The sequence below is a fragment of the Phaenicophaeus curvirostris genome, chromosome Z (assembly GCF_032191515.1).
Source record: "Phaenicophaeus curvirostris isolate KB17595 chromosome Z, BPBGC_Pcur_1.0, whole genome shotgun sequence".
NCBI classification, from domain to species: domain Eukaryota; kingdom Metazoa; phylum Chordata; class Aves; order Cuculiformes; family Cuculidae; genus Phaenicophaeus; species Phaenicophaeus curvirostris.
Genome location: NC_091431.1, coordinates 22,546,014 through 22,570,568, shown reverse-complemented (window position 1 = coordinate 22,570,568; position 24,555 = coordinate 22,546,014). Strand labels below are relative to the sequence as shown.

The 24,555-nt window shown below is 39.5% G+C and overlaps 1 protein-coding gene across 1 annotated transcript in view; it reads left to right on the top strand.

Annotated features, from left to right (window-relative positions):
- The window catches only part of FBN2 (fibrillin 2), a 145,289-nt gene that overhangs the window by 74,023 nt on the left and 46,711 nt on the right, over positions 1-24,555 (top strand). Inside the window, exons 21-32 of the mRNA XM_069881153.1 lie at positions 4,282-4,419; positions 5,659-5,709; positions 6,052-6,177; positions 10,017-10,244; positions 11,669-11,794; positions 14,107-14,235; positions 16,355-16,480; positions 16,961-17,086; positions 17,861-17,983; positions 18,101-18,226; positions 20,868-20,993; positions 24,217-24,339. Coding sequence (XP_069737254.1) covers positions 4,282-4,419; positions 5,659-5,709; positions 6,052-6,177; positions 10,017-10,244; positions 11,669-11,794; positions 14,107-14,235; positions 16,355-16,480; positions 16,961-17,086; positions 17,861-17,983; positions 18,101-18,226; positions 20,868-20,993; positions 24,217-24,339 — 1,548 coding nt within the window. The remainder of the gene's footprint in view (positions 1-4,281; positions 4,420-5,658; positions 5,710-6,051; positions 6,178-10,016; positions 10,245-11,668; positions 11,795-14,106; positions 14,236-16,354; positions 16,481-16,960; positions 17,087-17,860; positions 17,984-18,100; positions 18,227-20,867; positions 20,994-24,216; positions 24,340-24,555) is intronic.

Sequence of the window (24,555 nt, the reverse complement as noted above, 5' to 3'; positions counted from 1 at the left end):
CTATATATATATATATGTACGTACATATAAAAACAATATTGGCATCCTTTGAGGGTTCTGTTTCACTGAAAAAAAGCAGAGCACTGACTGCACAGATTTTATCAGAGCTGGAAGCAACAGTTGTCTGCAAGACGTCATTGGCTTTATCTTTCATTGCCATTCGTTGATGTTTTTTTTCTTGCCTTTCCAAGAAAACTCAAAGGATTGCAAACATCTGTACATGTTAGGTGATCGCAAGCTGCAATTGTTTCATCTTATTTGTGTAACATAATTGAAGTCATTGTAGGATATGTGGGATAAATTGGCTTAAAATTATTAAATTAATAACTAGATGATATTCATTTTAAATGTCCCTTTTAATTTAAAATGAGTTTGTCTGGAGATTTTGTTTCAAGTTTCTTGACTTGCAAAGATTTTCTTGAGATACGAAATTGAAAGAGGAGACTCCAGTTTCCATTTAATGATGGAATCTGTCTATGCCTTAACGTATTTTTTAAGTGAATACTACTTTTGTGCCTAAGCATTCTCTTCAATTTCCTTGTAGCATCACTGGCCAGTAAAGTTTAGCATTGTTTTTGTTCTTTTTTACATTGTGCTGATTTCTTCACATGGCCACGCTAATCTGTGCTTTTTTTGTACGGTTTATTGTCAATCTTGTTGTGTTCTCATGTCCAGAGGTGCTACAAGTTCACTAAGGGCCTGATTATTACAGTGTTCTGGGTTTTCTTCACAACTGCTTTCCATTGAAATGTTTACAGTGTGAGGTCCCATGTGGCCTGAATATTAATGATAAGCAACATAAAATGTAAACAACAGATGAAACACCTGATCAGTCAGAAAAAATCTGAAGAATAGGAGCCACCCATGTACTGTGAGCCTAATCATTAATTTTTCGCATCAAGCAAAGTAATCTCAGAAAGAATTTTCTGCACTACCAGTGAGACCCTGTTAGGACAAAAGCATCATCAGTACAGCTGATGCAAGACATCCAGATTTATACTGTTGGAGCTTGGTTTTCTATGTTTCTCTGCCTTGCAAAATTTCCCTTGGAACTGGACCACAAATGATGAGACCGGATTATTGAAAAGTGATCAAGGTATTGGAGGTTACAAGTAGCTTATAGTGTGCAAAACTTACCAATGCATTTATTGAATGCCTGCATTTTCTTTCTCTAGAGTAGAGGAGGTTGGTTTTTTCCATTACTGCTGCAGTGAAAGACTTGTATATTGAATGTATTTACTCTAATTTTTTTAGTCGATTGCTTCTGTAAAGCATTCCTATAGCATCAGCTATGAAAAGCAAATGCCAAAACTTAAATATATGGCTAAAGTAGTGTACAGGTTTAGGAATGTGTTGTGTTCTTTGGAAGATTGATCAAAATAAGCTAATGTCAAATTTTTAAGTAAAAGCACATGACAACTATATTAGAATAAGAAAGGATTAATTTAACATTACTGTTAGTTTTATTGGTACAATGTGTCGCTCCAGCGTGTTCGTTGCTTCTTGGTCTTATTGCTGATTTTCACTGTCCTGTGGACTCAGGTTGTACACAGCATGTCAGCCTGATCTTATATGCAGAAGTGATATGGCTGATGCAGGTTCTTTACTTGGTTTGTGGACAGAAGACTTCAGTCTATTGGTTCCTCTGGTTCCCTTGCTCAGTCTGCTCAGCCTCAAGCCTGAAGAACCAGGTGTCTTGAGCCATTTGCATCCATATTACCTGTAGAAGTTGGGCACAGGTGTGAGCCATTTGTCTCTTTCTGTGAGCTTTCCAGGGCACAGAAGAAGTTACCTGCTCAAATTACAGTCAGAATTCAAGTCACAACAGTTGCCCTCAAAGTGAACTTCAGATCTCCAGCAAAGGAGGTTTGTTAGTTCAGCACTTGCAATCAAAGCATTCCACACAAAAAAAATTGACATATTTTGCATTTGTTTTGCTTGCATATTGACTGTTTTGGTAATACTGAGGCTGCAGTTTTAGAGGAAAAATGTGGAATAGTTTTTGAAATATATCTGTTGGTGGTACAAGTGTGCATTGCTGTTTGGGAATTGCTCATACTGTAGGGATACTGCCATTAGTGCTTTTTGAAATATGCACTTAGTATATACTTCTAATGCACATTTGAGCCAAGATTTGTGGAGTTCATACGGTGCACAATAAGTAGGCTGCCATCTGCCTGTAGTATGCATATATTCTCCTTCAAGTCAGAATCAAAGAGATGCAAGCAACAGAAAGAATGCTTTGATGCTGGGTAATAACTGTTCACCAAAGCAAAAGTCACAGTGACTGCCCGTTGTAGATTCATCTGGACAAGAGAGAGTGTGTAAACTTAAGGAAATTAACTCATAGCCTGAAATAGATAAGAGAAGCAGACTTTGGCTAGATGCAGCTGGTGTGAGGAAAGTCACCTGTTCATTTGTATAGTTTAAATCATTGTTGAGATATTAGTTTGTTTTTTTCCATCCTGTAAATTTGGCTGCTAAAAATAAGTAGTATTGAGGTCAAGAATCATCTAGTGCCTAAAGCAAGTGAGGCATTCAGATTTTGATAACATAAAGCAGAGACATCCACACACAGGCTGCAAACTGGATGTGTTGTAGTAGAGCAGCTAAAGAACCTATATTCCTTCTACCGGTGTTGATGCCTGTATCTGGGACATACAATGACCAGGGACATGCATGTCCCATGACAGGCTCAAAGTCGACCCAGCTAATGACTGTCCAGGTTTCTCCTTTCGTCTTTTCTTAAAAGCAAGTCTTGACTGGATTGATCACAGTGCAGAAAAAGATGTCTTTTCCAATCTTCTATACCCCTCAATGGTTTGTGCCTATGTTTCAGTGTGGTGTTCTGCCCCACATGTTTCAGAGCAACATTAACTTAAATAACACAACGTGTTTACATTTAACTGTTCATGAAGTGCGTTTCCCAGTTTCTAGGGCTGATTCCAGCCACATTCTTGGGGCAAGGTTTTTCCTGTTACTTTAGCCAAAGAAAGGTTGTGCTTTCTGTGGTTTACATCATTTTATAACATGGCTGTTTTGTAGAAAACTTAAAATTCTTTGAAAAAAAATAAGCTAGAATAGTTCTATCCTAAGCACTGAAGCATGAGGTTTTAGTAACGCTGATCAACAGCATCTAATAGATGGTCTGGCTTTTTGTCCATATAACATATATCAATCTTAAAGCCAAATCCAATTCCCCTTGCCTTAGTAATTAAATTTATCTGGGCCACTCACTTAACTTTGAATTCTGAGTATACACATGCGCTAAAATTCTGCCCAGGCTGGGTTAGACCTATACAGACCATTTTTACTATCTGATCACAGAAGTTGTTGTCCGCTTCCAGAAATTTTATTCCATTTGAGTGTAAAATTGTAAAGGTACTGCACAAAGGAGCTGTACGTACAACTTCTTAAGTTCATAATTAATTCAGGATATAACTGCTGTTTTTAAAAAAAAAACTGGGATGAGTACAGAAAGAGTGGATTTTAAGACCTGAAGATTTGAGTACCTAGAAGACAATTTCAGAGGATTTCAGGCAGCAGAGACAGCAGTTGAGGTGGAAAATCTCTGCTCTGCTCAGTGGCTCTCTAGGCTGGGCAGCAGTCATGAGGTGCTGCCTGAGGTAGCTGGGCACTTCCTGGGATGGTTTTGCCATGAGCTCGTCAGGTTTATCGGTTCCAATTCATGATTCAGGAGTGGAGTGTGCTGGGGCTGATCCCTCAGGAGCAGAGAGTGGAGTATAATCTCACAGGCGTGTTTAAAACATAGCTAGCACACCAGCAAAACCAAATTCCTAAGAGAATACAGCATACAACTGTGCCCCACTTTTTTATCTCTTTTTCCTTCCCAACAACCTTGAAGGTTCACCAAGTGTGAGAGAGGCAAGAGCACCTGGATTTCAGCTGACCTGGCAGTCAGCTGGAAGAGGGTGTCACTGGTTATGATTCCTGCTTTTGTTTTAACTTGGCTATTGTAGACCAGTCAGTAACCAGAGAAAATAAAAAAGTAAATCCCCTGTAGTACCTGGAAAAACTCTGCTAGCTGTGGGATCTGGACTATAAAATACCTCAAGCAGTGTGCTCTGTTGCTTGCTTCTAGTGAAAGTGCTGTTCCTTTCCACCTCTTCTAAACAAAAATGTGTACAAAATTACTCTGCTGGAAGGTTTTCTTTTAAAAGGGAACCTGTGCTCCCTTGGTACTCTGTCTGCTGGTGGCATGAAGATGGCATGCCAGCTTTCCGCTGTGACAAATCCATATTGTTTTCTTTTCCACTGCAGATAGCCTGAAAGGGACTTGCTGGCTTAACATCCAAGACGGTCGCTGTGAAGTCAACATCAATGGTGCTACACTGAAATCTGAATGCTGTGCTACCTTAGGAGCAGCTTGGGGCAGCCCATGTGAGCAGTGTGAATCAGGTATGCTCTCATATCCTGCATCTTTTGGGAGAAGAGGGGAAGGACCACTAGGTAGATTCTTGTCTTCTTTTGTTTAGAAAACAAACAGACAACAAAAATGTCAATGAAATTAAGTTGTCTTAGCATCACTTGTGATCTCTGCCATGAGAGATCGTTCAAACAACTTTGAAGCTACCAGAAAACAACATCTTGGTTGTAGAATAACAATAAATCTTTTAATAACTACATATGTTTTGTCTCCACAGGGACTGTGTGTTAAGGTAGAGAAGTAGGGATTACGACAAGTTAGGGAAATACCTGGTAAAAGCCTTGAGGGCTTTTTACGTTATGGGCTGTTAACACTTTTTCCAGCTGTTTTCATACACATAGCTTATGTGCAATTATTGACTGTGAAACAGAGGTACTATTAGATTACAGGGCTAGGTCTAGGTGTTGGAAGCAGAAATGCTAACCGTGTGCTCTAGTTTGTGGAAGAAATAGTGTGCTGCTTTCTCCCATAAGATTTGAATAATGCCACTTGCAGCCAGTGCAGTGTCAGGACATTTTAGCCTTTGGCTTCTAATTGGAACACTGACTGTTGGCACATGTATCCCGTCTAACAAGAACGATGCAAACAACATCTAACAGAGCTCTTAACTGCTGCAGTGCAGCATCAAGCAAACCTCTTTGGACTCTGGGAAGCAGCATGATCACGTTAGACTGGTGAAACTAATCCAAAGCTAATCAATCTAGAGAGCTAATTAGCTCAGTCTGGGTGCGTTGAGCCATTTATTTTCTAACTTGTTACAGTTGAGCAAGCTTGTGTATCACCTCATTATGCTGTATTTCACATGTGTATCCTAAAATAATGTCATTGTTCAGATCCTTTATTAAGCTGCAGTACAAAAAAGGCCTTCAGTGATAACTGCCAGTCCTAAAGGTTTACATCTTCAGGTAACTGCACAGGGAATTTACCTTTCAGCTCCCTGTGAGTGCAGACATTTATGCAGTTAGATGCTGAGAAAGCTTTCCATTAAGGAAAGCACATGAGAAAGTAATTGTCTTAAGATCTAGTTTCCGCAACTACTCACTTGTTTTAATTTGTAAGAGCCAGTCCTTTTCTTGATTGAGGCCTGAGGACTCTCCACCTTTCACCATCAAATTATTAGAGAATTCCAAAGCTGCACGTATTTTTAAATTGTTTACTCCTCTATTTCAGTCATTTTAAACCAATGATATATCTTTCTGTCTTGATTCCAGACACGGCTTGCTCCAGAGGATTCGCCAGAGTGAACGGTGTTACCTGTGAAGGTGAAATTTTTGCTTCTTACTCAAGATGTCGGGTTTTTTCCCTTTGCGAATGGGATCAAAGGGGATTTATTGTGGTGGTGTTTTTTTCAGATGTAGTCACATTGATCTGAGGTGAATGTCTGCACAAGCAGTTACTGACTATTGAGAGGTGTTATGTTACACTGTTTGTTGGAGAATATCGAAATGATGCAAAGAGAATGGGACTGCTTAGGACAACATTCAGACCCTAATTCAACATGGATGAAAGCCTCTTTCTTTCTTTCCTGTAGCTTAACTTCTCAATAGATCTGTAGCTGCCTCCTTTGAGTTATCATGTAACTCAACTCTTTGTTACCCTAATAGATGTAAATGAGTGTGATATTTTCCTGGGAGTTTGTTCCAATGGACGCTGTGTTAACAGCAGAGGCTCATTTCACTGTGAGTGCCCCGAAGGACTGACACTGGATGGAACAAGGCGAATATGTTTAGGTAAGAATGCATTCAGTTCTGCCAGCTATTTCCCAACAGCTGCTGAAAATTATTCTCAAAGGAGTGTGAAAGGATGTTTGGTTTGTTCCTGAATTACACTGAAAGCAGTTCAGGTGTACTTTTTAGTTCATGCCTGCTTATATATCGAATGCCTGTGCCAGTTCAGGGAAGAGCTGGTAGTCTTTTTATAGAAGTGAATGTTAGTGTTAAAAGTTGTTTTGCTCACAGTGCAATCAATAGATTTTACTAGAGTACTGCCCTTACTCTGACTCCTGTTCAGGACCCGGAACATCTGACTCACTGGGAGTGAGATGATTGTCAGGTTCTTAGCATGCAGGTTGTAACACTATGAACGGCGCTCTTTTGCTCTCCAGTCATTTTGTGAGACTCATATACCTTGTAGCACAGTAATGCTGGTTTAATTTGGTCTGTCTGAATGTAATTGAATAAGTGTAGATAAAAATAAGACTTTCCTTTGTTGAATAGATCAGAAACTTCTACTGACAAAACATGGTGTCTGTGAGGATGTTTCTCTTGGAAAGACTTATGAAATATGTTTTGTTCCTGCAGGATCCACTACAGAGATTTTAGTGAAAAAAAATATGTAGTAGCAGTATGTTTGCTGAATATCTGGAAATGAAAACAAATGTGATCTCGGTGTAGAATAGTTTACAGGAAACTACATCTTGCATCTTCTGTAAAGCTTTCTGCACTAAGAGTTCTGTTAGGTTTGCTAAAGCCTAACTTCCAATCCAGTATATCATATGAAAAATTAGAATCATAGAATGGTTTGAGTTGAAGGGACTTTAAAGTTCATCTAGTTCCCTGCCATGTGCAGGGACACCTCCCACTAGATAAGATTGCTCATAGCCTCATCCAGCCTGGTCTTGAATACCTCCTGGGATGGGGCATCCACAACTACTCTGGGCAATCTATTCCAGTGCCTCACCACCCTTGCAGTAAAAAATTTACTCCGTATGTCTAATCTAAATCTATCCTTTTTCACCTTAAAGTCATTACCCCTCATCCTGCCACTGCATTCTTTGATAAAGAGTGCCTCCCCAGTTTTCCTGTAAGATCCCTTTAAGTACTGGGTGGCTGCTCTAAGGTCTCTTGGGAGCCTTCATTTCTCTAGGCTAAACAATCCTAACTGTGTCTGCCTGTTCTCAAATGAGAGGTGCTCCAGCACTCTGATCGTCCTCATTGTTCTCCTCTGGACTTGCTTTAACAGATCCATGTCCTTCTTGTGCTGAGGACTCCAGAACTGAATACAGTACTCCAGTTGAGGTCTCATGAGAGCAGAGTAGAGTGGAGAGAATTACTCCCAGAACCTACTGGTCAAACTTCTTTTAACGCAGCTCAGGATACAGTTGGCCTTCTGAGCTGAAAGCACACTGCTGGCTCATGTTGAGCTTCTCCTCCACCCGCACACCCAAGTCCTGCTCTTCAGGGCTGCTCTGAATCCATGATTAGCCCAAGCTGTCTTTGTGTTTTGGATTGCCGAACCTTGGCTTGGCCTTTTTGAGCTTCTTGAGGTTAGCACAGACCCACCTCTTAAATTTGTCAAGGAGTCTCTGGATGGCATTTCTTCCCTCCAGCTTGTCAACTGCACCACTGAGCTTGGTGTTATTGGTAAACTTGCTGAGGGTGCCCTCAATCCCACTGCCCATATCTCCCACAAAGATATTAAACAACACCAATCTCAATATGCACCCCTGAGAACCACTCGTCACCCATCACCATTTGGACATTGAGTTGTTGACCACAGCTCTTTTAGTTTGATCATCCAGGCAATTCCTTATCCACGAAGTGGTTCGTCTATCAAATCTGTGTCTCTTCAATTTTGAGACAAGAATGTATTAGACAGCATTGAATGCTTTGCACAAGGCCAGGTAGCTGATATCAGTTACCCTTCCCCTACCAGCGAACAGGGTAGCCCCATTGCAGAAGACCACCAAAACTGTCAGGCACATTTTTCCCTTAGTGATGCCGTGCTGGCTGTTAACAAATGCCTCCTTATTTTCCACATGCCTCACCAGAGTTTCCAGGAGGATCTTCCCCATAATCTTTCCAGGTACAGATGTGAGACTTTCTGGCCTGTAGTTCCGCAAGTCTTCCTTTCTTCCTTTTTTAAAAATGGGAGTTGAGTCTCCTTTTCCAGTCAGTGCAACTTGACTGGACTGCCACAACTTCTCAAATATGATGAGTAGTGGCATTAGCAACTTCCCTTGCCAGTTCTCTCAGGAGGCATGGGTGCATCTCATCAGATCCCATGGACTTGTGCACCTTTAGGTTACTTAGGTGGTCCTGCACCTGGCCTTCTCCTACAGTGGGTGGTTATTCAGTCTTCCAGTCCAAATTAATGCTTCTATTTATCCTGAAACTACAGCTTCTCCTTCAGTCCTTTTCAGTCGTGTCAGGAGGCTCTAGAATATGTCCAGAAGAGGAGCGGCTGAGAAAGCTGGGGTTGTTTAGCCTTGAGAAGAGGAGGCTGAGGGGAGACTGTTATTGCTCTCTACAACTACCTGAAAGGAAGTTGTGGAGAGGAGGGAGCTGGCCTGTTCTCCCAGGTGACAGGGGACAGGACAAGAGGGAATGGCCAAAAGCTCTGCCAGGGGAGGTTCAGGCTAGACATCAGGAAAAAATATTTCACGGAAAGGGTCATTGGGCACTGGAACAGGCTGCCCAGGGAGGTGATTGAGTCACCTTCCCTGGAGGTGTTTAAGGCACGGGTGAATGAGGTGCTGAGTGGCATGGTTTAGTGATTGATGGGAATGGTTGGACCCAATGGTCCAGTGAGTCCTTTCCAATCTAGTGATTCTATGATTCTAAGTTATTTTGTCAGATGTGTTGTGTCCTTGTGATCTCCCTTACACACCAAAAATAACTTTTCCTGTGGAGTGTTAAGCTACCATTAAAATGGTGTATAGTATCACAGACATCTTCTCTAGCACTGCTGTAATTGTTACTATCCATTTCCCATTATTATTTACCAGATTTTTTTAATTGAGGCATAGAAATTCTCCTTTGTTGCACAAATCGACATGTAGAGGCTTAATAACTCATTTTTTTACCAATTTTCTATTTTAACAAATATTTTTCTTTTTCTTGAAATGTTAAATTATTTTTCTCTACTGAAATGCAAATAGGTCAAAAGTGTGGAATGTACTGATGCTTTCAGATGAGTTATTATCATTGGTTGCTGTATGTGAGAGATAACAAAGCTAATTTCTTCTGTGTGCAGACCAATGTTTTGGTTGTTTTCCAGACAGTTGGGTATGCAACTACAGATTTTGCCTGCATACTTCACTGATCTGTTTTTGGTGGACCTGCTTTTCTGCAAATGGGGCCTTTGAGAATAACCATAATTTATTTTTTTAGCAAGTGTACTGTTCTCTCCTGCTAACTGGTGTTGAAGTAAACCAGTAAGCCTAGCAACAGTCAGTAACTCTTTTTTTCTGCATTCCTTGTATTATTAAATTATAGGTAAGAATACTCTTTTACCAGGAATGTACATTAATTTGTAAATGAGAGTATTTGATGCACTCAAGAAATACATGCCTCTGACCTACCACATACGCGTGGGAACCTAAAAAGCACAGTTGTGTCAGAGTAATGGACATCTTGATACTGAGAGACTGCAAAATAAATGCTTGTACTTTTGTGTGGTACATCAGAGATACAGAAAAATAACAGTAATGAAATATTAGGAATTCAAATGCTTGAACATTGGGCAGAAATCTGTCTCCCAGAAACTGAATGTCATGCCTCATAAGTGCTTCTGAAGAGCAAAACAACTCAGCAAAGGGTAAAATGCCTGTTTCTTGTAAAATGAACAGATATTCGCATGGAGCAATGCTACCTGAAATGGGATGAAGATGGGTGCATTCAGTCTGTGCCTGGCAAGTTTCGTATGGATGCCTGCTGCTGTGCTGTGGGGGCTGCCTGGGGCTCCGACTGCGAGGAGTGTCCTAAGCCTGGCTCCGAAGAGTATAAGTCTCTGTGCCCCAGAGGTCCTGGCTATTCCAACAGAGGAGATACTCTAACTGGCAGGCCATTTTATAAAGGTAAGGGTTCATTCTTGGATCTAAAAATTAATTACAGGTGTTTCTGGGTGAATATTCTAAGAAAATACCAGTGTTCCTGTCTGTGTTTGTTATGTACTTGAGATGAGAGGCAAAGATGTTTGCCTGAAGGAGCTGGCCTTACAGGTGGGAAACTCTTCGCTCACATGGTATACAAGAGTTACAGGCACCTAAAAGTAAAAGGTGCAAAGTTTGAATTTATTACAGAGAAAAAAGGAAGTTACTATGACGGGACAGAAGAGTGGTGAGATCTAAGTTATGTAACTATCAGTAAATGTGCACCCTGTTTAAGGTAGTGCTTTGCACTTCGTACTAAGGGTCAGGTGAAGTTTCATAAAGTCAAGGAGTTGAGATACAGATGTAAAATATTATGAAGATTTGGCTAGGATTCTCCAAAGGAGAGACTGAAGAAGGATGGGTTCTTTCTATGGTTTGCAGAATTAATAAGTCTTTGGAAAGGAAGGGTGTCTGTTGTTGCATTAAAATTACAAGGGCAATGATAACAAGAAGCTGCAGTGATAAAGATGCAAAAAAAATTTTAAAAAAATTATTCTGTTTTTACTAGCTTCACCTCCTGTAGCTCTCAAGTAGAAATGAAGAGACTGGAAGATGTAAAGAAATGAGATCTCAGATATTTTGGGTGACTGTGATCTGAGAAGAAAAATTGTAAATTTCTGTGTGCAAAAGCAGAGGTGCTGTGGAAATGGCTTCAGTATTTTATTTGTTTGTTAAAGGATGTATTCTTGAAGCATTTGCCTCAAAATACATTGAATTGCTTGAGAAAATTTTAATAGATTTCAACTTTACTTCATGCCAAATAAGCTCTGATTTTCAGGAGTTACTAGCCTCAGGCAAAGCTCTAAATATTCAAAGATTATTTATTAAACAAATAAGGAATTTAATAACAATATATTTGTTTATTTTTATTAAAATTTATTTAATTAGAAATAATTAATTCTTGATTATTTAATAATATTAAGATCTTGTCCACTCCAAGATTTTTATAAGATTTTGCTGCTTGTTTGTGCTTTATTAATTTGAACCACACTTTTCTTCCATTCACTCTAATACATGAAGTTGCTTCTCAGGTAAGGGCATCAATCCAGCAAATTATATCATACAATATAAGAAAAGCTTATTCAAATTTGTAAATGCTGATAGGTAGGTGCACGTGAGAGAGGCTGTCTCATGAAAAACCTTTTTTTGTCCTATGCAAGATCCTTTAACAGCATCTGTTATCCAGCTATCCAGCAAAATGCGTTTAGAAGACGTGAAAAATTTCATTTGATATTCTATAAAGGAAAAATTAACAGTTTTCTAAACTAAGCTCCATATATCACTCTGGCAATTTCTATTTTAAAACAAACTGCTTAAGAATGCTCTTTTATTTTGTTTTTATTTCATAGATATCAATGAATGTAAAGTATTCCCTGGTATTTGCATGAATGGTAAATGCAGAAACACAATTGGAAGTTTCAAATGCAGATGTAATAGTGGATTTACTTTAGATATGGAGGAAAGAAACTGTACAGGTAAGTCTTGCGTTTTTCCTAGTTCTTCATAGAATCATAGACTAGTCCAGGTTAAAAGGACCTCAAAGGATCATCTGCTCCAACCTTTTGTGGGAGAGGGAGCCTTGATGAGATTATCTAGCACCCTGCCAATCTTGAAAACATCCAGTGATGTGATTCTACCATGTCCCTGGGGCATTCTAGAAGAACTTCCTCTTGTAGCATAGTGTGGTGATCTGGAAACTGAAATGTCATTGATTTCCTTCATTTTCTAAGAGCTTAATCTTTGGACAGAATGGCCAGCTGCCTTAAGTTTCCCTTTTGAGGTGATTTTTTAATAAATATTATGTTCCTCTTGTGCACATACATTAGGAATTTTTTGAATTGGTGTTAAAGAGGCTCAGGTCATGCTTTGTCAGTACAACCTGAAAAATCAATAAGGATGAGCAACAAAGCCAAGTTCAGTGCCTTAACATACAGATTAACTTAGTTTACATTCCTTACTGTCCAATCATTTTATTACCAAATTAGCTTAGAGACTCCACTGCAATTTTTTCATTTAGCTTTGATACCTCAGCACACAAAGAGGCATCTCTGACAGTGCACTCAAGAAGAGATGTGCATTTAATTTAAAAGTTTAATATTTTGTTATTTGCTGCCTGGAAGAACTGAAACAGTAGATAAGCTTGCTGCTTTTCTGGTTATGAGAACCTGATTGCCTGCATTGTGGGTGGCTCTGTGCTAGAAATTAAGGAGGGCTTTTTATACCACCCAGGACTTCATGAGTGAGTCTAAGTAATATGAAGGGTGGGTGGTAAAATATGTTAACTGAGGTTGGTCTGGATGTTAATATTGCCCTAACTGGTGATTTCCTTGGTTTTGTAGTGATTGCATTGATGACAAATGCATTTAACAAACTATATTTCTAAATGAGCAAGAATAGATCGGAAAACTTCTCTATGCAAAAGCTTTTTTGGTTCTGTTTTCCATTGATGTTTTGGTCTCAGTTCCAGTGAGGAGCTGTAGAGAAACAGTTTTCATTAAAGGGAAGACTTTTTTCCCTTTTAAATTAGCTACAATGTATTTTATTAAGCTTGCAGGAGCCCACCGCATAGGTCACCAGCCAACACCTCCACACCCATCTCTGTGCATGAGTACTGAGTTGTCTTCACCTGACAGAAATCTGGTCACAGGGAGTGACACAGAGGGAAAAGAGACTTTTACATGTGGTTAAGAAAGAAATGTTTTAAATCTGTAACAGTTTATTCAATTAAGTTTATACTTGTCTAGTTCTCCTCAGCGACTTGCACAAATGAGTCTACTGCCCAGCTCATGACCTATTGTAAACATGTTGATGCTCTTCTCTGATTCCTTGCTCCCTGGACTTTTTGGATGACAGAACCAAATCTATACCCTATCCAGGACTAATGTTTTAACTGTTTCAAATATTTTGCTATTTTTATTCCCTGTAAAGACTTCATGATTTCATATATGTAAAAATTGCTGACACGGTAGTGAATATAGCTGGAGGTACAGGGGGTTCATTGAAGAACATGAAACAAAGGCATTGAATACTAGTTCATCCTAAAGAAACTGCATGGGAAGTAGAGTAAGGAAAACATCAGTGTGGAAAGATGTGAGGAGACAGTAAATAAAAGGATATCCAGTTCTTCTTTCCGGTCCTCTCATTCAACACTGACCTGTTTTGGTGGATCATACTGATATTATAAGTTCCACTTAAGCTTCCTGCCTCTCTACCGCTGTGTCCTCCAAAGAGCTCTTCCTTCTCTTCTTTTTACCTCCCACAAACCTGCTATTGTTTTCTATAGTAAGTTTTGTTCAAAATTATCTAAGAAGACAACCAGTGAGCTGTAGATCTAGTTCGCAAAGGAGCTACATTAATTCCTAATGGAGAGGGTATATTTAAGCTTATAATGCTGTTGCTGGACAAGTGTCTTCACAATAAGCAATTTAATATCAATAGCACTGTACTCATGGAGTCAAATGGTACCTCTGTAAGAATAACTCAGAATTTGTTACAGTTAGATTTCCTTAGGTGTCTAACCTTAAATTATAGTTAATGTAAGCCTACTTGTTGTATAGTTGACTCTATAACTGAGAGCTCTGAAGGCACTGCATTATGAATCTGTCACAAACTTTCACATAATCAGATATTCCTTTAGCTATTAAATTAGTTTCATTTTTCTCTGTTGATTTATACACTGTTTATGATTGCTGTAGAGTTTACTTACAAATGGCCAAGTGTTCACTTCTGTGAAGAGCCGAATAGCCTTAAACTCTGTTTTCTCTACCATTTCATTACTATAACATAGACATTGATGAGTGCCGGATCTCCCCAGACATATGTGGAAGTGGTACTTGTATCAACACTCCTGGAAGCTTTGAGTGTGAGTGCTTTGAAGGTTATGAAAGTGGATTTATGATGATGAAGAACTGTATGGGTAAGTGAGGCCAGGATGACCTGGAGTGTGTTCATTTACTGTAAAAAGCCTGACTGTACTCTGTAATATACTAGCCCTGCTCCACCAAACTGCATATTTATCTGCATAATTAATGAGGATTCTTGAACAAATGAGATAGACATTCGGTTTATAGGACAGACAACTGAATGATGCATGTAGCTTTGTTTGTTCTTTTTGCTAATTACTTTCACACGTTTCTATGTAGATATTTTAGAATGGCAGCAACTATTCATTTATCTGGTCTTAAAAATGGCTAATGAGGTATCCAAACATTTGGTAAAGTTGGGAATAGATGGCTGGAGTTTCAAAAGTAGTGTGATTCATTTTTCCTTAATTCTTCTAGGACTCAAGAAATCCTCAGAGTGTTTCCTGAAAAATCACATATCTTTAATCTGTCTGAAGTTGTAAGAATATATATGGAGACACCAAAAGTTACTAGCTACCTTAAAAAATCTTGAGTTAGTATTGTGGAGTACTACATGAAATACATGGTGAAATATATAATGATAATTAGAAGTCTGACATTTTCATTTTGATGAGGCCGAGTGGGTCCCCCTCCTTGCCCTTCTTGAAGACTGGATTGACATTTCCTATCTTCCTGCCCTAATGATCCTTGCCTAATTTCCATCACCTTTGAAGGATGGTCAGGAGTGGCTTAAAAATTATGTTGGCCAGCTCCTTCTCGGTGCTCATGGGTCTTTTTCACATCCCTTATCAGCAGTTCCCTTCTACCGTTTCCCCTCATTTTGTTGTTGCTTCTGTTGTACCCTTCATGTTTTTTGGAAGGGTTAGGTGGTGGTGGCTTTGGCATTCCTTACTCTATCCCTGCACACTGAAACTGTGCCTCTTTATTTTTCCTGCATCACCTATCCCTGCTTTTCCCTATTTTATGCTTCCTTTTGTGACTGAGTTTTGTCAGGACCTTTTGTGCTTTTGTGACTGAAGTCCAATAAGTAGTCCCGTACTTCTGTGTGCCAGGAGGCCATGCAGGCCTCCTGTCACCTTTACTTGGTTTCCTGCAAATTGTGGTATTTTTAGGCTCCACAAATCAAAAATCATTCCCTGAATCACAGAAGAACACAATAAAGAAGCTAAGCTGTGGAAGCAGAATAGCTTTCATGAGAGATAAAAGTACAAATGCAGAGGATCAATACGGTGTAGTGAAGATATGTTATCTGTAAGACAGATTCAGGGAAGCAAGATGTCAGATAAATAAGCAGAGAGTGAGGAGGAAAGGAGACAAATTACTTCTTCCGGGCCTTTTGCAGAAACTAAGACACACAGGGTATAATATTCAATGAGAACATTTTGGAGCTATAAGGACTATGCAAGGAGTGTAGCAAAAGATGTGTTGAATCCTGTCATCAGGCAGTTTTTCCCGTCATGTGAGTAACCTGCAAAACCCAATCACATCTCGGCTAAATTCTCTGGCTAATGAAAGGTAACGCTGGTGTGCCTATCTGAGTTATAGTTACCGGTTTCAAGAATGGGTAGCCAGAATGCTACCTGGGAGTCCAGACATCTGAGTGCATTCTTGAGCATCTTTCTGGTCATATTTCTTTTCATCCATGTCTACAATTTTAGCTGGTTTTATGAGGTTTGTGATTCAGTTTGCTATTGTAAGCTAGAGTAAGCAGTTTCTCAGCCACACATGTACACAGGAGTTATCAAACTGAATAACCATTTGTTTAAAACTTTGCAGGCATATCTCCATTAACAGCATCCGTAGACAACAATTACAGTGTGTACATAAATGGGCATCTGATTGCATTTCATTGTATTAATATACTCTCCTAAATGGCAGCCATCCAAACAGTTGCTGCCTTTCCTTATGTGATGTGTCTCCTAGAATACTTAATTTTGCATTATGAATTTCTGGTTTTCCTGAGGGGGAAATACCCATTTTTAGAGTTAGTCGCATAGAGTCTTTTCTTTGCCCTCTTATGCAGCATGAGGAAGGGAGCAGCACTGCTTCAGTAAAACAGTCATTTTATTTCTGTCCCCCAGATTTTGTCACTTTTCAGACACTGAGAATTACTTTTCTCTTTGTTGCTCTTTAGTAATGATTTTGCATTTATTTATCATGGTTTCTTAACAGATATTGATGAATGTGAGCGCAACCCTCTGCTGTGTAGAGGTGGCACATGTGTGAACACTGAAGGCAGTTTTCAATGTGACTGTCCATTGGGACATGAGCTGTCACCATCGCGTGAGGAATGCATAGGTGCGTTTCAACTTAGAATAGTAGTCTTCAGATTTCTAAGAGTGGCCATTTGGACTATAAAAACTGCTTGTCTCTTGCAAGGATGAGTTCTCATGAATATCTTGTGCTCGAAGGACTGTACCACTCATGTTGGCAGATTTCAAGTAAAATACATACAAGCACAAAGTGAACATTCATATTATCTCTTTGGTTTTTGGTTTTGATGCACAGTTGCTTCAAGAATTGGTTTAAACCAGTAGACTATAGTTAATGCTTGTAGAAGAAGATAAAACAAAGAAGATAAACCTTTGGATACTGGCTTAAACATACTGTTCAGAACTCCATATTCTGAACAAGAACATGCTAAGAACAAGAAAAGAATTGAAAAAGCCAGAAAGTCACTAGTATCAAATATTATGTTTTACCCTCTTTCTCTGGCATTTTGAGCAGTTAGTGATTGCGTTTTGAAACAAGTACTTGATATGAATTTTTCTTTTCCAGATGTAAATGAATGCTCTTTAAGTGACAGTCTCTGCAGAAATGGCAAGTGTGTGAACATGTTTGGAACATATCAGTGTTCCTGTAACTCTGGGTACCAGGCCACTCACACCAGACAAGGCTGTGTAGGCAAGTGTTGTACACCTTCACTTATGTATTTGTGCTTCAGTGTATATTGTTTCATCTGCTTTGTTTTTATTTAATGTCATACTTCCTTTTTGAAACAGAGCAGGGCCATCTTCTCATCTACTATTAGGTGTATTATGAACTATCATGAGCTTTCTTTTACCTTGGAAATATGAAGAAGGTATAAAAAGATGGTTGCTGTATTGAACTCTGCAGAATACTTTGAGAAAAAGTGTTCTTGTGGCACTACTATATTAAAATCAGACACCTGAGCTAACAACCAGAAAATGTTGTGTGGTTTCTTGATCAAGCAAGAACAGCCCCATCTAGTGATAGTTCCTTTTTTACTTTTTATCCTTATTGTATATATATCTTAAATCCTTCACCATAGTGATATTGGATTTTATAGTGGTCATCCCATTGATAAGGGGAACAGAGGAATTGAGAGGGGTTTTTTATTTGTTGGGTTTGCTTATTTTTTTGCGACAATGTAAATTTGTGCTGTATTTCAGATTTTAATGAAATGTAAGTTTCTCAGGGCTTTTCTTTCTTTTTTTTCCATGTATTGTCTTTTTTTACATTCCTAGTAACATGTATGAATAAAAGCAAAAAATAGAAGCAGCCACTTGCTCCCACAGTTGAAAGTGCAGTTTAAGGGGAAAACAACAAAATATGAATCAGAGATAAAAGTTCAGAGTTATATCACTGATAAACTGTTCCATTTGCTAAGTAAAATGGCAAAAGAAGATGACTTTTCCTTATTTGTTGCTTCCTCAGATATTGATGAGTGCATGATAATGAATGGAGGCTGTGATAGCCACTGCAGTAACTCAGAAGGCAGCTATGAATGTAGTTGCAGTGACGGTTATGCTCTAATGCCAGATAGCAGGACATGTGCAGGTAGGTTTTAATACCTTAGAAGTTCAAGTGTCGTATCTTTCAGCCAATGTGAACATGGTTTTCTTTTAGACAATATAAATCAGAGTAGCAGAATTATTTTCTCTTTTTTGTTTTCAGATATTGATGAGTGTGAAGACAACCCAGATATCTGTGATGGTGGGCAATGTACTAATATTCCAGGGGAATATCACTGTCTCTGTTATTATGGATTTATGGCTTCTATGGACATGAAAACTTGTATTGGTAAGTAGCTGTATGCAACAAATTCCACAGCTGATGTTTTAGGATGTTCTGCTGAGTTCTTGAAAGTGGATATTGATTGTATGTATATTATAAAAAGTAACGGTCCTTACATGTTTCTTGCCTATCAATATAGATGTCAGGAAGGGTAGAAAAATTTTGAGAAGTCCATGAGTATAAATCAGATAACATGGTTTCAAATATAGGAGTGATTTAGTTGTAATTATATGCTTCCTCTAAAATATCTCTATTGATAAGAGACTGTTTGAGTGCCCCAGCACTTTCTTTTGTCTCTTCTAGATATTTTAGTTTAATCCATCAATTCCAAGAAGTTATGAGTAATTCTAAAGGAAGTTAAAAATAGAACTATCTCCTCGAATTAACCTAATGTGTTTAGTTCATCTTTGTGTTTGTATGAAGTTCGAGGGTGTTTTCCCCACTCCAGCTGCAGCCTGACTTCTCCTTGAATGTTACCTCTGTGCTACCTTTGTGTCTTTGTGTGTACCAGAGATAGCTCTGACTGCTGGAAGCATTTCTTCTCAAGGGCATGCTCTTAAAGTCTTTGCTCTTTACCCTCCCCTAAACTAGCTTTCAGCAACACTGTTAGGACAATGATCATTCACCTCCTTTCATTCCCACTTAAACTCAGCTTTGATAGACATTTTGATTTTTCTTCATCTCTTGAAGTTTGTTTCAGCCTCTTTCACAATCAGAGGGGCTTCTTTTCTTGTCAGCAAGGAATTCACCCCACCACACATGCTAATAGCACAGCAGAGGGATATATGTAGATCTTAACTAAAAAGCTGACAATGATCCATACACCTTCTCCAAAACTTAAATGGAAGGCTGTGCCAGAGCTACTCATAGCCATGAGCTACTGAGAGGAATTTGAAGTTTCCTTGTGGTGTTAAGGGTTCCTTGTTTGATATGCTTCATAGTTCAGGCATTTCCAGTGAGATTTTGGAAGAAGCAGGTCAATTCCTATGTTCCAGGGATGTCTTAGCAAGCAGAACTGCAGAAATAAGTTTGCAGCTTCTGCAGCTGATCCTCTGCTTAGAGCATAGCAGCTTTCTTTTGCCTCATAGTATGACAACTGAATTTACTAGGGAAATAAATTTTGATATAATTAGAGTATTTAGAAGACTTGTAGGTCAGCCATTTTAAAACAGCTTTGTTTTAAATTACAGAACTAAATATTACTAGATTTATTTAATAACAACACATTTGCCAGTTGTCAGTTCTTGCATAATATTGACTGTTGACACTGCATATACAAGTGTGTTAGTTTTGAAACTAGCTGTTACAGGTAGTTTGCACTGACTGGCTTCCACCTCTCGGTGTTGCTTAGTCACAAAGTTCAAGGTGATTGGGCTGGAGCCTTGGTCTACAAGAAAAGCTGGAACTGAAGTGGGTCTGTCTTCTTTCTTCTCCAATTCTTCATGCTTATGTTTTGATGCTATAGTCCCCACTAACAAAAAAGAGGGCCCCTACTGCTCGTTGTAGGGCTTATCTTGATCTCTTGTCTTGCCAATGATTCATTGGGTGTACCTATGAGGTTTTTCTGTCTGTGTGCAGTTCCTTGTGTTTAAATTTTCCTTTGTCTGGCAACTTTGATGACTTTCTTGTGTCATACATGCATCTACACCTATCTTTCTTTGTCCTTTTGGCAGACTCCTTGCTTATATACTTACGCAAAAGTGTGTCTGGCCATGCCGTCACAGTATTACACAACGCTTAAATGCTGTGGTATGTTGGGGGTTAGGACAGTCTAATATTAGTCTAATGTACCAATTAATATACTTCTAAGTAAGTTATATGTGATGTGGACGTCTGCTTTGGCTGCATTACATGACATCTTACTTCACATAAAAACACAAGTACCAGAAATGCCACTTCATCTACAGAACAGTGACTTTCTTTAGTGTCACAGCATTATGCTTTTAGTTAATATCATGTCAAGGTAAATATTGGACAAAGTGTTCGAAAAGTGCTTGGGCCGTATAGACCCACTGCAGTATGACTTGGAATACTTACATGAAACTCCTCAGTTACCTCCTTGGCTGGTGCCCAATTCTAGTTTGTTCTTATACCAGTTTTATTGTTTTGTAAGTTTCCTTCTCTTTTGTAAGTTGAACTATTGTTAAAAATTTGGCTGAGTTTACTTGATATTTTTGTAATTTTTGCAAAGGCTCTTCAGAGGTAGCAACACACTTGTATATATCGGTAATCAATTTTAAATAGTGATCAAAATGTGCAAATTGAAAAGCAATCAATTTACTGTATAAATTCTTCTTTGGAAAGAATATAGTTATATTATGATCAAGAATATATTTTTTAAAAAATGTTTTAAAGTGATTCCTGTAAGAAGTAGCTTAATTCATAGTCCAATAATTAGCATTCTAAACAAATTAGAGAACACTTTGTTGCTTGGAATGCACACTCATCCTTAATGTTTTTAGGGAATTAAAAGAATACGGGATAAAACAGGCAAACTATGTTATGATGAAGATAAACAAATGCCACATGTTGCAGGGATAGACCATTCTTCCGATATTTTCCCTTGAATTACAGTATTCAAAATTACTAAGTATGCTGTTAAATTACAGTAATGTTCAACTAACAGTGAATTTATTTGCACTTACAGATGTGAATGAATGTGATTTGAACTCCAACATATGTATGTTTGGAGAATGTGAAAACACTAAAGGTTCCTTCAATTGTCATTGTCAGCTAGGCTACTCAGTCAAGAAAGGAACCACTGGATGCACAGGTAAAGCAAATTCCCGGCATGTATGTCATGGTATGCACATATTTTGGTTGGCTTTCAGGTAAAATCCTTCTCTCTGAGTTGGAGATATATGGATTTGATGAGTGGACTGTTCAGTGGATAGGGAATTGATTGGATGATTGCATTCAGAAAGTAGCAGTCAATGGTTTGGAGTCCAGATGGAGACCCATTACAAGTAGTGACCCTCAGGGTTCTGTACTGGCACCAGTGCTGCTTAATATTTTCATTGATGAGACAGCAAGATCGAGTGCACACTCAGCAAGTTTGCAGATGACACAAAGCTGAGTGGTGCAGTTGTCACACCAGGAGGATGAGATGTCATGCAGAGGGACCTGGACAAGCTGGAGAAGTGGGCCTGTGTGAACGTCATGAGGTTCAACAAGGCTAAGTGGAAGGTCCTACAACTGGGTCGAGGCAATCTGCAGATTCAATACAGGATGGGGGATGATGTGGTTAAAAGCAGCCCTGCAGAGAAGGGCTTGGTGTTGATTGATGAGGAGCTCAACATGAGCCAGCAACGTGGGCTTGTAGCTCAGAAGGCCAAGCATATCGTGGGCTGCATAAAAAGAAGCGTGGCCAGCAGGTCAAGGGAGGTGATTCTCCACCTCTGCTCTAGTGAGACCCCCACATGTAGTGTTATGTCCAGTTTTGGAATCCCCAACATAAGAAGGATATGGAACTGTTGGAAATGGGTGCACGCTAAGAAGATGATCAGAATAACGGAGCACCTCTGCTATGAGGCAAGGTGGGGAGAGTTGGGCTTATTCAACCTGGAGAAAAGAAGGTTCTGAGGTGACCCTCCAGTACCTGAAGGGCCTATAAGAAAGCTGATGAGGGTCGTTTTACAAGGGCAGGTAGTGATAAGACAAGGGGGAATGGCTTTAAGCTGGATGGGAGAAGATTTAGATTAGACATCAGGAAGAAATTCATACAATCATAGAATCACCGGGTTGGAAAAGACCTCTTGGGTCAATGATTACAACTATTCCTGTCTGCCACTAGACCACGTCCCTGAGCACCTTGTCTACCCATCTTCTAAATACCTCCAGGGATGGTGATTCAACCACCTCCCTGTGAAGCCTTTGCCAGTGCCCAATGACACTTTCTGTGATTTTTTTTTTTCTGATATCTAGTCTGAACGTCTCCTGGTGGAACTTGAGGCCAGTCCCCCTTGTCCTGATCCCTGTCACTTGGGAGAAGAGGCCAGCACCCTCCTCTCTACAATCTCCTTTCAGGTAGTTATAGAGAGCAATAAGATCTCCCCTCAGCCTCTTCTCTTCTCCAGGCTAAACAAGCCCAGCTTTCTCAGCTGCTCCTCATAAGGCCTGTTCTCCAGCCTCCTCACCAGCTTTGTTGCTCTTCTCTGGACACACTCCAGAGCCTCAACATCCTTCTTGTGCTGAGGGGCCCAGAACTGAACACAGGATTCGAGGAGCGGTCTCACCAGTGCCGAATACAGAGGGAGAAGAACCTCCCTGGACCTGCTGGTCACGCTGTTTCTGATACAAGCCAAGATGCCATTGGCCTTCTTGGCCACCTGGGCACACTGCTGCCTCATGTTCAGTCGCTGTCAATCAACACACCCAGGTCCCTCTCCTCCAGGCAGCTTTCTAGACAGTCTTCCCCTAGTCTGTAGCACTGCACAGGGTTGTTGTGCCCCAAGTGCAGGACCCGGCATTTGGCCTTGTTAAATCTCATGCCATTGGACTCTGCCCAGCGGTCCAGCTTGTTCAGATCCCTTTGCAGAGCCTCCTACCCTCCAGCAGATCGACACTTCCACCCAGCTTAGTGTCGTCTGCAAACTTGCTAAGAGTGCCCTCAATGCCTTCATCCAGGTCATTGATAAAGACCTTGAACAGGGCTGGACCCAGCACCGAGCCCTGGGGAACCCCACTTGTCAGTGGCCTTCAGCTGGAGTTAACGCCATTTAGCACCACTCTCTGTGCCCGGCCATCCAACCAGTTTTCCACCCAGGAGTGTGTGCACCTGTCCAGGCCAGAGGCTGACAGTTTCCTAAGCAGAATGCTGTGAGAATTCATTCTTCATAGTCAGGTGGTGAGAGAGTAGCACAGGTTGCCCAGGGAAGCTGTGGCTGCCCCATCCCTGGGGGTGTTCAAGGCCAAGTTGGATGGGGCCTTGGGCAGCCTGGACTAGTGGGAGGTGTCCCTGCCCATGGCAGGGGTGTTGAAACTGGATGACCTTTAAGGTCCCTTTGAACTCAAACCATTATGTGATTCTATGATACTATGAAAATAAATGCACAAGTGTTCACACAGATGTGAGACATCAGTATTTGTACAGAATAGTGAATAAAAGAGTAATTATTTTGCATTTGTCAGCATGTATCCGGAGTTTGAAAAGGTGTGTTCATTGATCACTATTAAAATGATAGGAAAGGCCGCTTAAATAACTGTAATTTTAAAGGCAAAGTTTTTATCAGTATAGATTGGGGAATATCTGTGGTGCAAAATACAGCTTGGGTGGGCACAGTTGCATTTGTATTACAAGTATTTTATCAGTACTTACTTGTTGTAACGTACTTAAAATATGAACATATGTCAACTAAAGCTGCAGGGAATTACCCTAAAGTCCAGGAACACAACAAAAAGGGGAGAAAAGTAAAGGAATGTATGAAGTCATCGTATAAAAGGAAAAGCATATGCCATCCTTCAACCCATGCTAACAAACTTCAAAGAATCATAGTCAGTTTCAAACTCTAGGATTTCCTGTGATACTTATCAGTGCCTTGTCTTCTGCAAGCTGTGTCCACTGCATTTGGAAAGCTAAGTTTATCAACAATTATTCTGGGAAAGTGGGCAGAATTTCTCCTATAACTTGGTCTTTAGAGTTTGTTCTATAAATACTAATACCTTGGATTGGAATGTGCTTGTGCCGTCAAAGTTCTCATCCCATTTTTAGACATATGAAAATCAGCGTGTTTACTAAATTTGGAAAATAGTTTTACTTTCAAACTGAAAAGCAGTTGTAGGGAAGCAGATTAATTGTGTCATGTTTGAAAAAAATAACAGAGTGAAAATGCAATTGTTGGTATTTTTTTATTCATTTATAATGATTAGTAACTTGCATTACTTATCATGTAGTATTTAAGATTTTTTTTAAAGGATAGTAACCTGCACCGTGGAAATAATTTGTAGCATTCTGGTGTTCCTGATATAAATACTAATAGTTTATTTTGTGCTTGTAGACATGGATGAGTGCAAAATTGATGCTCACAACTGTGACATGCATGCCTCATGTGTCAATCTACCAGGAAGTTTTAAGTGTAGCTGCAGAGAAGGATGGATTGGAAGTGGTATTAAGTGTATTGGTAAGCATACAGAAAACAAAGCTTATCTTTATTTTCTTTTTTCTTTTTCTTTTTTTTTTTTAATAAAAGCATGTAATGTGACTGTACAATTGTTCTATTAGAAACAAAGTATTATTCTTCTGCCTGCTCCACTCTTTCATTTTCTGTTATAAAAACCCTAGTTTTGTCTCAGAAGCATGTCTGTGTAACGTCTTACTGGCTTAACTATGTATTTTC